Below are 17,211 nucleotides of genomic sequence, written 5' to 3' on the forward strand. Positions count from 1 at the left end.
ATTTTGAAATTGTTTATGGTCTGCCATCGAGTGACAGAAAATGCACCTGATCAACCACTTCCCCCACACTTTGATATCTTGTACAGTGCTCTTTCAAATTAGAAACTGGTAAATGTGGCTTTTAAAGTGTAACCTAACTGAAATCTGTGGAAGGAATAATAAACAATGGATTCTGAGTGATAAAAAGTAAGTCATGATGTTAGAATGGAAGGTAGGGAATAATGAGCAAAAGGGAAATGTTGATTGCCTCAGTAGCCAGATATGATACCACTTGCAGCTGTGATGCAGGCTTGTGCTGCTGCAGCTGGAAAAGAATTTATATTATATGATAAGCAATAGGGAAGAACCCACTATGGCTTTATTCACTTTTACTGGCAGCTTACATTGCTACTAACTCTTGTCTATATATTAATTGCTATAATTTATCTTTACCAGGAATCCACTCCAACTCTTGCCTCCCTGTTTTCTTATAAACTCTGGGAAAGACCTTTATGTGGACTTCCATGAATAATTGTTAATTCACCATTCTCTTATTGACAGCATTTAATATAGGAGCAAGCTACAATCTTAATTTTACATTAAATGAGAACTATGTGTGAAAATTAAATTTAGAATAGTTGCAACATCTGCTTTCCAATTTATTCTTCGAATAATGGTATTTGTCTTGTGAGAGGCAGGAGTGTAATTTTGATGGCAGCTTTTTCCTATTTAAATATAATAAATTTTACCAGTGTTCTTTATATATTCAAATGTAGAGCATTTTGACTTTTTAATCTCCTTCTACAGATTAAGTTAAGGCCATAAATAGAAAAATAAACAAGCCTGGTGTACTTTTCAAAAGAGAAAAAATGCAAGGAAAAGAAAGGGAACATTTAAAAAAAAGTTTATGACAGTTCTGGTATACTTTCCGTAGGCTTGCAAACAACTGTATGATAGAAATACTTCAGACTGTTGGAAGTAGAAACTGACTATCAATACAGGTCATACTACACAATATTTGGGTTAGTGGTATGACAAAACCTACATGTTTCACTCAATTTTTTTTAAATCAAGATTTTATAAGGAATCAAAGGGGAAGAACTTATATTAATCCATTGTTAGAGGCTTTTAAAAGGTCCATGTCAGTAGCAAAAGAGAGGAGATGAAATACCCTGGTGGCAGTTTTACACAATCCAACTAGAGTGGCAGACACATATAATTGAAAAGCACTCAAGTAACACAATCATTCACCCTGCAGATGCAGTCCTCACTGCCAGTCCCCAAAGTGGTATGAGCGATAAACTGTTGGCAGGGCATCATATTAACTAGTTCTATTCTCTTTAAGGATATTGAGCAGTGATGATCTCTGAAGGTAATATTCATTTCATACATCTATAGTATATAGTAAAGATAAATATCAATTCCAGAGTAATTTTCTTTGCTATGACTTTGAAAATAAGTGCCCAACAGTAGAATATATACGTTTGTTGAGCTCTGTCCCTGCATGATTTCCAAGGTCTGCCTGTAGCATTTGCAAAGAAAGGCTAGTTTAAACTTTTAACAATATACAAACTGGTTTCATCCCCACCTGCTAGTACTTCATTTAACTTACATATAAAAATAAGCATGTTTTTGGGTCATGCTTGTTTATGGAATGGACATTTTGTCTCCTGCTAAAACCCAGCACAGAGTTGCAAATGAGTTTTGCCGCTCTTTGATATCACAGACAACTAGCACTTTGTACCATGCAAAGTAAATTTTGCACATGTGATTGCTTTTTCCTACTGGAGTTTACAGAGTACCAGCTCTCTCACCCTATTTCCTGACTTCTCCCATGCTTAGAGCTTGCAAATGAAGGTTGTCTGCTTCTCTAGATTGCAGAAACTCCACCTCCTTTCTTGCTGCTGATCTGCTCATTACACTTTCTGGAAGCAGAAATGTGAAAATGAAACTTTCCCAGCTTTGGGAAAGTTCCTACTTGTTAGCATTCAGAGTTTACTTGAATTGAAGTTTGTATCTTGGTGTAATTTTTGGTGCAATTGCAAAGCAGATATTGCTGTAATTAATGTTGAAAAAAGCTGATATTAAATCTCTTAGTTTGACAAATATTTTTGCAGTTGAGACTTGTGTAGTTGTAGAGTGGAACATTTCATTAAGCCTTGCATTGATGCAACACAACCTATAAATTTTTGACTTGTGGTTATATTTGAATGGTGGTCAAGGAAACTGACAAATGTTGGTCAGGGAATTAAAAAACAAAATTTTAGTGGCAACCCTGAGTTAAGGTTTTTGGCGCTGATGTGCATTACCTTGCACTTGGCCATGTTGAACTTCATTTGCCATGTTACTTTGGACATCATAGTTTAGATTAAAATAGCATCTTTAGCAAACCACATTTATAAAGGAACAGGTTCAGAGCCATATCACTCTCTGAGAGTCAAAGTCCCAGCTAGCACAGGTGTGCCCCCCCCCCCCCCCCCCGGAATACATTATACATTATATGAACAGTTAAATACATCAGCTGTCTTGTTCTGCTGTTTGTTAATGCTGCATGAATAAATTCACCTCTGCCTTGGTGCATTGTTATGAAGACTCCAGTGCAAATTAATAGAGGAGATGCTGGTGCCATTATATCTCATCTCATCCAGGAAGAGCAGGATGTTAACTAACAAGTTACCGCACTAAGGCAACTCCTTTCCTCCCTCTGCAAACCTCTCTCTGACACACCCACACGCACATTCCATCACCATGACCCAGCCCCAGGAAGAACAAATCTGTGCACCGTTTTTTCACTGAAGCGGAAAACGGTACTGAGAAATGGACAAGATTTTATAAAGTCTACCTAACAACTCTCAAAATAAAGCAATCATAAGCAAAGGAGGCTGCTGCTGGAAGAATAACTGGCTTCTCCCTTCAGGGTTAGGGGATCAGGAAGGGGGAGGAGGAAAAAGGGGCTTGTCCCGCTTCCCCCCCCCCTATTTTGAGAAATGAAATCTGGGAAATGAAAACCTCAAAGGATGCTGCTTTTGTGTGTGTGTAGGGGGGAGCGTGAGTTATTTGGCACAGGTGAAAGTAGAGGGGGGTGGAAGGAGGAGAAAGAAAAAGCAGGCAGGACAAAGGAAGCAGCTGCAGTGCAGTTCCAGAGAAACAGAAGTAAAAAATGAACAGGGGGAGGGGAAAGTGGGGTGGGTTTATGAGCCTTTCTGTGGTGCATTGCCAGGCTAAAGTCAATCAGGAGTTGCCACTGACTGCTTCATTCTTTTTCTCTCAACACACACAGCACAAAACACTCAAGAGCTTGTGACTTGGGTTCTGGGGAAAATGGCGACTCGCTGTCTAGCTGCCTCACTAACACCCATGGAACCCAAAAAATTGAAGGTGTGGGGGTGTTTTAGAGCTTCCGGAGAGCTCCATCACCAAATGAGGCCTGCCTAAATTGTCTAGTCATATTTACAGCTGTAGGTTCATTTCAAGAGACTACTGCAACTTGGGATGAGACTGCTAAGCTAGAGAAAGAGGTGTGGGGGGGGAGTGAGGTATTAGAGGGAAGGTCATATGGGGCACTGCCCCCTGAAAAATGTAAATGCCCCCTTACCTTCCAAATCCTGGCTAAGGCCCTGCATACCTCCAGGAGCATATTCACTTCCCCATGTAGGAGGCTGAGCTTACACCCACCAGGACAGGGTTCATGACATTTGGCAGCATCCCCAGTGTGGTGGGGGTAGTGGACTGCATACATACAGGTGTATTGTAACCATCACCACTTCTACAGCCTGAATGTCCAGGCCTCCTGTGACCAACAGGGAGGGCATCTTTGTGGACCTTGTGTCCAAGTTCCTGGACAGCAAGCATGAAGCACAGATCCTAGTCACTTCTGACCTGAACAGGCTCATGGCTTCCTGGCCAGAGGGCACAGGTTGGCTCTTCAGTGAATATGCTTGGCATGGCTCAGGGGGGACACAGCATGGGTCTGGCTTTCTTATGGCTCTCCCAGGTTTCCCTCCAGGTGACTCACGGTATCTCCTGCTGCTTTATCTGACATCACACCCTGAAGATGCCTACAACTAGATGCACCCTGAAGATGCCTACAACTAGATGCACTACCAAACATGTAGGGTCATCAAGCAGGCATTTGGACAGCTAAAGATGTTCTGCTGACTGCACCATCTAGGGGCATGTTGATCAATGCATCCCCTGGCAGCAGTGAGGCTTTTTGCAGCGTATGCAGTGCTTCACAACATGGCCCTGTGGCAGCGTCTCCCACCACCTCATCTGACTACTGAGGTTGTGGGTCCTTGGGCCAGAAGGGGGAACCCCTGCTGTTGCCACAGGCTTCAGCATACCAGGACCTCAGGGCTATCTGTTGCAGGAGCATGTGTAGCACCATATATGGCAACACTGACATACTAAGACTGGAGTTGCAAGGCTGCATGGGTGCCAAAACCCAGGACTATAATGGATGGCTAAGTGGGGGGAGAAATGGGAGGTCAGCTCCATGCACTCCCAGGGAAGTACTCCTTGCTGCCCAGCTGTCGGGGTCATGAGAGGATGCCATCACATCCTATACCCCACCATTCAAAGGGGAGTGGAGGGTCAGCATTTGAGGCTTACTTGTTGGTGCATTGCCACCCTTCAGGATCCTGGCAGATGGGCTCTGAATTTTGTAGGGTCTGACAGAGTGTGGACTTTGCTCTCCCATCACTCTCTTACCCCAGATGCTTGCCCAAGGTTTCAGGTGCCCTGTGCCTGTGTTTCCGGTCATTGAGTTAGGTGTGTGCTCACTCTGCACAGCTGGGAGCTGCCAGGCAGCATTCCATGCCCACATGCCTTATCTCTGTCGCATGAAGTAGCAGGGCCATTTGTAGGGTGGGTGTCCCATTATTGGGAGCAAGGAGGAGCCAGGGACCACATGTGGATGCTGTGGTGATAGGGTGCACTCTTGGTCGGGCTTTCGGCATGGCCACAGGTGGCAGGGGAGGGGTGGCCAGGGAATTTCCATTGGTGCCAATGAGCTGCATCACCATTTTTGACAGTGTAAATTTGTGCCTGCTCTGGGGGAGTTCCCAGGCTGGAACTGCTTAGGGAGCAACTGACTGTTGCCCCACCCCCTGGCACGCTGACATCTTTGCTAGTGTGGGGGTTCATGTGATTTTGTCAATAGTGACCACACCACCTGTGGCCACCAAATTCATAAGTCCTCCTTATATCAGGGTATATTATGATTAATACAGAGTATGATTTGACATTGTATAAACTGAGCCTTTGTCTTATCGTTATAAATTAGGTGCACCCCTTTACTGAAAAAACAGTGATACCAAAATTACTGTGTTATCTCTTCAAAGGTCATCAAATTCATTTGTCTAAAAAGACTGAATCTCTGTTGACTTCAATCTGTATGAGAGCAGACAGGACTAATGTTCTGTAAAGTTGTCCATAGACATTTTTTCCCTAGAGTACCAATTAACACAATTTTTTTTTAAGTATTAAATGTATATAAAAGAAATCCATGCTAACATGAGTAAATTAAACTGTTTTCTTTCTACAAATCTGTGTAGTTGTCATTAGCGATGGGTATGAACCTAAAATTTTTTTGTTTGGTTGTGGGGGGGGGGGGGGGGGTTTGAGGCATTTCCCAAACCAAGCCAAGCCAAAAATGCTCTGAACCAGCCAGTTTGGATTCACCTTTCTTTGGGCTGCAGCTTGTCACAGCCAGTGAGCAGCCTGGAAGGGTTATTGGCTTGCAGCCATTTAAACCTAACAGGTGAACTTTGGACTTGCGCCACTCAGCTGTTATGTTTAAATGGCCCAAACATCTGAACCAAACAAGACAAAAGTCTGGTAAAAGTTTAGAGAAGGTGTCTTCCCCAAACATCAGTTCAAGGGCTCTGAACCAGGCCATGTTCATGCCAAATTTTGGCTTGTGTCCCCAGTGCATGCCCACCCCTAGTTGTTATAATACCTAAAAAATATTAAAGCACAATTCAAAATATGTTAATGCAAAAATAGTTCCTGGTATTAAATAACTATATTCTCTAGTAAAATGACTTTGTAACTTCAGCTTCATGGCTGGTTCACAAATACATGGACTTAATACTTGATGAAAACAGCTGAATGTATAAACTGCTTCCATTTAAAAGTTTTGTGCTTCAGGTAATGTGTAAGTTTTGTCTCGGGTGAATGTTTTATGGATCATTGATACATGCAAACTAGGGCTGCCAGCCTCCAGGTGGGGCCTGGAGGTCTCCCACATTTACAACTGATCCCCAGCTGGCAGAAATCAGCGCCCCTGGAGAAAATGGCTACTTTGAAGGGTGAACTGTATGACATTGTAACATGCTGAGGCCACTCTTCTCCCCTCGCCCTTTCCCAGTTCCAACCCCAGAGTCTCCAGGTACTTTCCAACACAGACCTAGCAAACCTAATGCAAACAGTCACTTATTAATGTATTCAACAAATTATGAAGCCACCAAGGTGAATGAGCTTTTTGTTGCTGTTTTTGAGATTTATCTCTCGGATCCTATAGACCTCACAATCCATGATTAAACCTGTTTTAATATTAGATGCATGAATGCCTAAGTAGGAGACATGTTTCTTACTGCTGGATTCTTATATATTTACAGGTTCAGCAAGTGCAAACTGTACAACAGGTACAGCATGTTTATCCAGCCCAGGTGCAGTATGTGGAAGGAAGTGACACAGTCTACACAAATGGAGCTATGTAAGTTAGTCTTCATTGACATCTCCATTCCAATAGTACTTATGGTTACCCATAGTTACTTAAGTAACACTATATTGACTTTACAGGGATATTAACAATGAAACGAAAACTTTTCTCTATTAAAAGCTCAAAGTTATATACTTTAACATTGAAACAATTCTTTAGTGACATAGGCATTGGATTTATTTGAAATATTACATAGGGTGTTTTGCATGTTATTGAAAATGTTCTTTCTGGGCTGTCATAAGTTTGAACTTTCCATTTTAATTTTTGTATTTTAAAATATTATTAAAAGCAGAAAGACCTGAATTATGTGTATGCAGTGGACTATTTCTTGGTTTTTCTGTTTTGGTACCATAATCTAAATAGAAAGGTTTCTACGGTTGTCAAGTTTATATACCATATCTCTTGAGAGGATAGGATTTGTTAGAAGGTTAATGAAATCTCATTTTATATGTGATAAATGTTGAAGTAATATTTTGTTCATCTCTTTCTTAGTTTTCTGCTGTAATTATTGTTCTGTGTATAAATTTCTGATGCTTCCTCATCATTTAATTCCCTTAAATATATCATGATGTAGATGGTGTTTTACTACCCAGTGGAGGTGCTGTAATAATAGTTGGGAGTTGTGCATGCAGGTGTGCTGCAGCTTTTTGTTCTGAAAGTTTACACTGACACCCATTCAACATGATCTTTCCTTCTTTTTGGCAGGAGCTATTATTTCTTCCGGCTCCTGATTTCCAAATGCCATTCTATTACACAAATGCACATGCTATTCTGCTTATTGTGTAGCCCCAGGCTTGTGCTGTTACTTGTTTCTCAGGGCTGTTTTTTAGCTTACACTGTTTCTACACACACACACAAAATTTTTTGTAGGAAAAAGGATTCAATCAGCATGTTATGTATGAGATTCAGCCATGCGTATGTTTGAATGCATGTGCATGCAAATAAAAATGTGTATGATGTTACTATACTGGATGATTTACATGTGGACTGCATGCTTTTTCCTGCATATGATCTGCTTAATTTCCTTCCTTTTCTATTTTGAAGCTCTGTTGCTATTGACTTCTGATAGTAGCTATGGATGTTTTGTATTTAGCTTGGATCTTGAGGAGGTGGCAGGTATTTTGCTTTTCATCTTCTCTGAGAGAAGCCCATGATCTGATAATGTTGCTGGTTCCTGGGTATATTTTGTTTTAAGTAGAAACTAAAAACCTGTGTATAACAGCTCACATAAATAAACCGATGTCATTGAAATGTGAGCTTTAACAATTTGATGACAAGGACTAGAACCCACAGAACCATAAGGGGAGTTCTAGTATAATAGATCTGAGCTGTGTTCCCTTTAAGGCAGAGAATTTCAGCTGCTATTGTAGCTATGAGATGCTCATGTGTGAATACTGAGAACTTGCTAACAGGCAGCAGGTGTATTCTAATCAATTCCTATAGCAGGAATCCATGAGAAGGTTGAGCTGCGAGATCTCATATGAAGCACTTAAATCAGTTATTCATGATTTGGTGCTCTTTTATGTCATCTCCAAGGCTCATAGAAAGAAACCAGTATAACCTTTGTATAGCTGTAATTACATTTACTTCGAATGGAGGTGTCAGATTACTGCTTCAGTTTGTCATTTGGAGCTAAGACCAGAATGACACATAGTCATCACATATATCATAACTTTTTGTTCCTCCTGACCTGCTTCTGGCTGCTGTTGTTCACTCTTTAAACCTGTTTTCTAAGGAAGGTACAAGATGTTATGAAAAATGTAGGGCTGCTGCCAAAAATGGAACTCATATGTCAAGTCATCTCTCTTCTCTTCCATAACACCTTGTATACTTGCACTATGTTTAGATGTCATTACACTGTGAGCCCCGTTTCACCACATTGGATGATTCTTATGTGGGAGGGGAAAGCACAGCACAAGGTCAGTGTCACTTCTTCCTCCTCCTTTTTTCCTTGAATTTAGAGAGCGTAACACTCACACATAATGAGCTGTATCTAAAGGTGTCTTTCCCCACTACAGAATGACTCTTTCCATGTGTACATGACGTATTCTGTTTACAAAAGTGTACTTTTGCATCTAACCCCATGGTTTCAGTTTAACCCATTGGCTGTAAAAATGATCACAACTTCAAACACACTTTTCAGAGATGGTAGTAGAAAAACCTGCTATACTTTGGAGCTAAATTGTGTTTTAGTAGCTGTGCTGTGCTAATTTATATTTAAAACTGGAAAAGCTTTAGTGTATAAAATCCAGTTTACTTTGACAAGGTGTGATGCGTATAAGCATTTTTTCTTAATTTTAAATCAAGAAAATGTGAATTTTTGCTATAACCTTAGCTTTAAGTATGTTGTACTTCTAACATATTATCCAGGAGCACTATTTTAGAAGATAATATATATAGAGAAATATAAATAATAATAATTATTATAAAGTTGGGTTTCATGTAATTTGATTGAAAAGTTAAAAACAACAATAGTATTAAAAGCTATTCAAATCAAGATTCTTCTCTGCCATCACATTCTGGTAGCAATTAGACTGCCTGTTAAGAAATAAAGAACATTAAATGTGAACCAAGAACTAGATCCAAGGAAAAGCCTTTTCTTTCTGGAATGAAATCTTTCTGTAATATAGTTCTAAAACTGAAAAGTAACTTGTGAACAGAAAGATCAGTGTGCTTGCAGCTAAATGCATCCTATTGAATGAGTAGATGAAAGAAGATTCAGGGTCGCATTCAGCTCAGGTACATGCTCAGGCAAGATGAGATGGCAGGTGTACTAATTTATAAAAGGCGATGGATCATTGTCTTGACATTTACATAGAATCTAATAGAGTCAGCTGGGAATAAATCAATGTGTGGGTGTGTGCCATGTGCAGGCTACCCTTGAAACTTCAGAAAATAGATGATTTACCCTTTAACTGCCATATTGGAATTACTACCTCTAGCTTTTCCTGCCCCCCCCCGCAAGAAAAATCAGAAATATGATTTCCAGTAGAATAACAGTGTTATTCTATTTCAGAAGAGTCTTGAAGCACCTTAAAGACTAACTGTTGCAGTGATTTATATGACTTCAGTGGGATTAGAATGGTATAACTCTGTTTAGAATTGCATTCTGTGACATAAGCTTTGATGGACTTAGAGCACACCTCATGTGAGGCATCTAATAAAGTTAGCATTGAAAGCTCATGTCAGAAAATTTGTTATGAAAGGTCTTGAGCAGAGAGAGAGAGAAAGAGAGTCTGACATGCTTCTATACTGCTATACACACAAGTTCTATGTTCTGCCCTGCTCCCCCCTATGATTTCAATGAGATAGTAGAATCTTCGGAATTCTTTGTTATCTGGAACAGAGGGCATAATTTTGAATATCATTTTGTCTTCCCTGATTTGTTGGAAACAGGAAGTTGCTTCCAATATATGTTTCCCCCAGGGCAGAACTCCCATTCTCAGTTCTTTTCCTGCCTCTGTTTTGAGAGCAAGGAAATAAAAATAAGTCCACATTGTTTTTAGCCTTATTCTATATATTTTTTCCAGTTAATTCTGAATCCTTTGTGTTTTGTTTCATCGGCTTATGTTCTGTCTACTTTTCTTTTTAAAAATCCTCTTCCTCTATGTGTTCTTCCTTTGTCTTCTTCTTGCCTTGCCTCCCTCCTCCTCAACCTGTGACTGCATCTCTGGTGCAATGGCTTCACAAGAGCCAGCATAAGAATACTTTCAAATGACATAAGAACATAAGAGACGCCATGTTGGATCAGGCCAGTGGCCCATCCAGCCCAACACTCTGTGTCATACAGTGGCCAAAAAAAACAAACAAAACCCAAGTGCCATCAGGAGGTTCACAAGTGGGGCTAGAAGCCCTTCCACTTTGCCCCCCCCCCAAGCACCAAGAATACAGAAAATCACTGCCCCACACAGAGAGTTCCAACAATATGCTGTGGCTAGTAGCGACTGATGGACCTCTGCTCCATATGTTTATCCAATCCCCTCTTGAAGCTGGCTATGCTTGTAGCGGCCACCACCTCCTGTGGCAGTGAATTCCACACGTTAGTCACCCTTTGGGTGAAGAAGTACTTCCTTTTATCCATTTTAACCTGACTGTTCAGCAATTTCATTAAATGCTCATGACTTCTTGTATTGTGAGAAAGGGAGAAAAATACTTCTTTCTCTACTTTCTCCATCCCATGCATAATCTTGTAAACCTCTATCATGTCACCTCGCAGTCGACATTTTTCCAGTTAAAGAGCCCCAAGTGTTTTAACCTTTCTTCATAGGGAAAATGTTCCAAACCTTTAATCATTCTAGTTGCCCCTTTCTGGACTTTTTCCAATGCTATATGATCCTTTTTGAGGTGCGGTGACCAGAATTGTACACAGAATTCCAAATGAGACAGAAGTGGCAGAGAGCTGTTTAACAACAGCAATTCCCAAGCCACATCATGCTTGAGGTGTACAGCAGCTGCCAAGATAGCTGTGTCATGGACCAGGTCAAAGCATTGCAATCCTGCAGTCAACTTTGGTTCAGGTGCATGCAGCCATTTTGACCTTAGTTTGGCCATGTATGGGAAGGAGCTGGGAGCCCATCACATACCCTCGGTGAATCAGCAGAGAATTTCTCTGTGTAAGGCTTGAGGAGGAGGAAGAAGAGATTTTCCCCAGGAAATTAGGAAATTTGCAGGGGGGGGGGGGAGGCAGGGAGACAAGAAGAAGCAAAGATAGTTCCAGGAGAAGAAATGTGACACACATTGTTTCACCTTTCCATGAGAATGCTGGAAACCCTCAGCAAGCAAGCTTCGTGCATTTTGGCCTACCAAAGCAGCACAAAAGAGGACAGGCTGACCAAGAGCCATTTCTCACAACTAGTTCTCAGAAAGCTCTCTCAATGATTTGATGTTTGATATAATGACTTGGTTGGGAAGCAGCTATCAGAGGATGAGCCTTCTTCCTCCAAGATTCCCAGAGACAGGAGGCATTTCTCCACATCAAGTGTACCTCCTTTATTATTTAAGGCAGGGGTGTCAAATGTCCAGTCCATGGGCTAGAACCAGCCCACCCACCCAGGATTTTAATCAGGCCTGTGGGGCTCTTTTCTCCCTGTCCCCTCCTCCCATCTTCACCCTTTGAAGCTCTGAGGCTGCTGAAGTTCTCAGCTCCTTCTTCCTTGTCTTTGTAGGCTGAAGAAGGAAACAATTCTGGGCTTGCAAAGCTGCAAAGAAAATGCAGAATGGACTTTCCATTTTGGTCTCTGTGCCCAATTAGACTACTTTGGAAGTAGTCTGTTTGGACACAGAGATCTTAATGGAAAATCCATTCCATGTTTTCCTTGCAGCTTTGTCTGTTGTGCAATGAGGATCTCAGTTTTACTTTTGTTTATAGGTCCAGTTGAAGTTTTTCCTTGCTGGAGTTGTGTGACCTTGCAAATAAAGGGGGGATGCTTTGCGCCAGCCTGTCTCTGCTGAATGGATCTTAGAACTGGTGCCTAGTGAGTACTTTTACCTGGCAACCCATAGCCAAAGGGAGATATTACACTGAAGAGGCATTGCTGATCTGAGTAGACCTGGGGGCAGGGAGAGAAGCTTGCAATGCCCAGCCATTTCATGTTTTCCTAAGCCCAGAGCATATTATATTTTTGGTTTATATTTTTAGTTTCTGCTATGATTTAGTTTCTGCTTTGGTTTATATTTTTAGTTTCTGCTATGAACCTTGTGCTTTTTCTTGATGTTTTCTTTTTTAAATTGCATTGCCAAATCCCATTATTTCCCCACCTTTCATATATATATATATATATATATATATATATATATAAAGTTGTGTTTCTCTGTATCTTTTATAAAGTTTATATCTCCCCCCTTATATATATAAAAAATACAAACATGCTTAAAACTTTTCTCCCTGTCCCATATATATATAATGTTTCTCTGTATCCTTTATTAAGTTTATATCTCCGCTACCTGGCATTACATTTTATATGTGTGGCCTGGCCTCACAAAGTCCCATATATGTCAGATCCATCCCTCGTGAGAGAGAGCAGAGAATAAGTGATATAAGCTGGGGAAGTTGCTGAGAATTTCTGAGTTTGTGCAACTGCTGAAAATTCTGAGTTTGTGATTGCTGGGGAACTGCTGTCTGTTTGGTTTGAGTGGGCTGAAGGTGAAGGTGATTGAAGGTGATTGTTGCTGATTGATTAGGAGTGGCTGTGTTCCCCAGCCTCTTTGCATTATTAAGCTGAGCCTTGCCAGAGAGCTAAAGGGCTCTTGACCTGTGGCTTTTCGCCTGGGGGCTCTGTAAGGACCAGGAACCCAGATCCCTAATTTCCTTGTGCTCCCATTAAGATAAGTTGACCCTCCAGAAGGGGAGCCACATAAACAAACAGGATTTAAAGGGGACTGTATATTTTTTTAAAAAGCTATCATGAACGTAAAATGCCAGCAGGGGGTGTGGGGGCTTTCAAGTGTTTTGCACTGAATCACATATATGACTATCTGCCCACAGGACAGAAGTCTTGGGTGTGTTCTCGATGCAAGGAACTCCTGGACCTCAGGAAACGAGTTTGTACCCTTGAGGCCGAGGTGACTGACCTGGAGAAGCAGAGACAGTCAGTTAGGCACTCGGAGAAGACTCTTGGGGATGTATTAGATGAGCCCTGCTCCGAATGTGACAGAAAGAGATTGAGTTTCTAGATGCTCTCAATGACTGCACTATGGAGCAGATGGTCAGAGAACCTACCAGGGGTGGGGCGATTCTGGATTTGGTCCTAAGGAATGCCCAAGAGTTGTTAAGAGATGTAAAAGTGATCGCACCGCTTGGGAGCAGTGACCATAACGTTATTGATTTCACCGTTTGTATAAATAGGAAGTTGCCCCCAAAGACCAGCACAACCACATTTAACTTTAAAAGGGGTAAATTCTCTGAGCTGAGGAGGCATGTGAAGAGGAAACAGAAAGGAAAGCTAAATACAATCAAAACCCTTGGGGAAGCTTGGAGGCTATTTAAAACTACAATCCTAGAAGCTCAGATAAAATATATACCGCAAGTTAGGAAAGCCACAAACAAATGTAAGAAAAGGCCTGCATGGTTAACAAACAAAGTAATGGAAGCTGTAAAAGGTAAGAAGGACTCCTTTAAGCGGTGGAAAGCTAGTCCAAGTGAGATTAATAAAAGGGAACACAGGCTGTGCCAAATCAAATGCAAGACTCTGATCAGGCAGGCAAAAAGGGACTGTGAGGAGCATATTGCAAAAAACGTAAAGACAAACAATAAAAATTTCTTCAAATATATTAGAAGCAGGAAACCACCCAGGGAAGCAGTGGGGCCCTTGGATGACCATGGGGTAAAAAGATTACTGAAGGAGGCTAGGGAAATGGCTGAGAAGCTGAATGCATTTTTTGCCTCCGTCTTCACTGTAGAAGATGAGAAGTGTTTCCCCGCTCCAGAAGCACTCATTTCGGAAGGGGTGTTGAAAGACCTGAGTCAGATTGAAGGTCCTACAACTGATAGACAAATTAAAAACTAATAAGTCACCAGGTCCGGATGGCATACATCCAAGAGTTCTGAAAGAACTCAAAGATGAACTTGTGGATCTTCTGACAAAAATATGTAATCTTTCATTGAAATCTGTCTCCGTTCCTGAGGACTGGAATGTAGCAAATCTCACCCCCATATTTAAAAAGGGTTCCATAGGAGATCCGTTAAATTACAGGCCAGTCAGTCTGACTTCAATACTGGGGAAGTTGGTAGAAACCTTTATCAAGGACAGAATGAGTAGGCACATTGATGAACACAAGTTATTGAGGAAGACTCAGCATGGGTTCTGTAAGGGAAGATCTTGCCTCACTAATCTGTTACGTTTCTTTGAGAGGGTGAACAAACATGTGGACAAAGGGGACCCAATAGATGTTGTTTACCTTGACTTCCAGAAAGCTTTTGATAAAGTTCCTTATCAAAGGCTCCTTAGTAAGCTCGAGAGTCATGGAGTGAAAGGACAGGTCCTCTTGTGGATCAAAAACTGGCAAATTAATAGGAAACAGAGAGTGAGTATAAATGGGCAGTCTTCTCAGTGGAGGACAGTAAGCAATGGGATGCCGCAGTGCTCAGTACTGGGTCCCATGCTCTTTAACTTGTTCGTTAATGATTTGGAGTTGGGCGTAAGTAGTGAAGTGGCCAAGTTTGCAGATGACACTAAATTGTTCAGGGTGATGAGAACCAGAGAGGATTGTGAGGCACTCCAAAGGGATCTGTTGAGGCTGGGTGAGTGGGCGTCAACATGGCAGATGAGGTTCAATGTGGCCAAGTGCAAAGTAATGCACATTGGGGCCAAAAATCCTAGCTACAAATACAAGTTGATGGGGTGTGAACTGGCAGAGACTGACCAAGAGAGAGATCTTATGGTCATGGTAGATAACTCACTGAAAATGTCAAGACTGTGTGCGATTGCAATAAAAAAGGCCAACGCCATGCTGGGAATTATTAGGAAGGGAATTGAAAACAAATCAGCCGCTATCATAATGCCCCTGTATAAATCAATGGTGCCGTCTCATTTGGAATACTGTGTACAATTCTGGTCACTGCAGCTCAAAAAGGATATTATGGCATTGGAAAAAGTCCAGAAAAAGGCAACTAGAATGATTAAAGGGTTGGAACACTTTCCCTATGAAGAAAGGTTAAAACGCTAGGGGCTCTTTAGCTTGGAGAAACGTTGACTGCGGGGTGACATGATAGATGTTTACAAGATTATGCATGGGATGGAGAAAGCAGAGAAATAAGTACTTTTCTCCCTTTCTCACAATACAAAAACTCGTGGGCATTTGATGAAATTGTTGAGCAGTCGGTTTAAAATGGATAAAAGGGAGTACTTCTTCACCCAAAGGGTGATTAACATGTGGAATTCACTGCCACAGGAGGTGGTGGCAGCTATAAGCATAGCCAGCTTCAAGAGGGGGTTAAATAAAAATATGGAGCAGTGGTCCATCAGTGGCTGTCAGCCACAGTGTGTATATGTACACACATATACATATATAATTTTTTTGGCCGTTTGACACAGAGGGTTGGACTGGATGGGCCATTGGCCTGATCCAACATGGCTTCTCTTATGTTCTTATGAGTTCAATACACCTGATATAAGGCAACGAAGTTATTGGAACTTAAGATCCCTACTGAAAAGTCTTAAAAGAAGTGGGTGGATAAGACGTTTAAGAAATGTTTTGTCATTTTAAACTTGTGCCTTGCAAGTGTGCTAGTTTTTTTTTTTTTAAGGGAGGATCTTTGCCATTTCTTCCAGATTCCCCTTTGGGAACATGTCAAGCATGCTATTTCTAAAGGTGGTTAGCAGACAAGCTAGACAGAAAGCAGAACACCCCTCTTACTTTCCCCCCTCCTGTTTTCGTCTTCTTACCAAAGGATGCATAATAAATCCTTCTGTACCCAGGATGTTTAGAGTAACCTTGTATTAATGGTGTAGAGTGCCTCTCCCCCAGTTTCACACAGCCAGGTCTTATCGGTTCTCAGAGAATGTGTGAGAATGGGAGATATTTTTATTAGCTGACATTCCTTAGTCATAAAAGAGATACTAGTGAGTAGTCTTTGAACCCTGAACTCAATTTACATCTTTATGTTATTCTTTTGAAGTTATATTTAACCTATCCTTTTGAAGTGTGCCTATAAGTTACTATCCAATGCTATGTATTTCCAAGGAGTCCGTCCTTGGGCAAGCTATTGAGTTTTACAATAAAGCAATATCGATACTTTACGTTTTGGAAGTAATCCTACTTGGGGACATAACCAAATTGGCAACTTTCTGACCGTATGGCGGAGAGAACTCCAGACAACGGAAAAGTCCCCACAACTCTGGAGAGACTACGAGGTGAGCTACGAGGAGACGGTGCCAGGGTGCGAACACCTCCGTGGCACATCCTCGATGCTCGGAGAGCCACAGGGAGAGGATCTCCCCTAAAGTGAGGGCCCCCAGAATGTCCACCATCTTGATGGACGAAGCACCAGCTCAGAGAGAAGTGATCCTGGCACTACCCTCCATGCATTCAAGAATGGGGGAAGAGAGCGACCAGGGCACTTTGGAAGCGAGCGGAGGAGATGGCCGGGAAGACTGAGGACGGCCATACCCTGACGAAGAGGAAGATGAAGGGGGAGACAGAGAGTGGCCATGCCTGGATGACGAGGAGGAAGAGCCAAACCCCGACGCCCCGGGAATTCCTCCAAACGGTGAGAACCGAGATGGCAGAGATGGCCAAGGGGTTGGGGATGAAATGCAAGCCAATGGCCCAAGAGATGAGAAGGCAATTAGAGAGAGTGCTGCAGCCAAAAGATCCAAGAGGAGGGCCACTACCCCCTCCGGGGAGGCAACAGCCACTACCTCTCCCTCTGCTACTTCTTGTACCCCACGACTATGGGAGAGGACGAAATCTGGAGGCCACCTTCGATGGAGACCCAGAAGAGGTGGAGTACTTCTCAATTCAAGCGAATAGCTTCGTGCATTATTGGGGAAATACCTTCCCTGACGAAT

The 17,211-nt window shown here is 41.9% G+C and overlaps 1 protein-coding gene across 7 annotated transcripts in view; it reads left to right on the forward strand.

Moving 5' to 3' along the window:
- Positions 1 to 17,211, forward strand: part of RFX3 (regulatory factor X3) — a 325,131-nt gene that overhangs the window by 174,274 nt on the left and 133,646 nt on the right. For all 7 annotated transcript variants that reach the window (XM_060237388.1, XM_060237389.1, XM_060237390.1 and 4 more), the window contains one exon: positions 6,600 to 6,697. In XM_060237388.1, coding sequence (XP_060093371.1) covers positions 6,600 to 6,697 — 98 coding nt within the window. The remainder of the gene's footprint in view (positions 1 to 6,599; positions 6,698 to 17,211) is intronic.

Source organism: Heteronotia binoei, chromosome 4 (assembly GCF_032191835.1).
Source record: "Heteronotia binoei isolate CCM8104 ecotype False Entrance Well chromosome 4, APGP_CSIRO_Hbin_v1, whole genome shotgun sequence".
Taxonomy (NCBI): domain Eukaryota; kingdom Metazoa; phylum Chordata; class Lepidosauria; order Squamata; family Gekkonidae; genus Heteronotia; species Heteronotia binoei.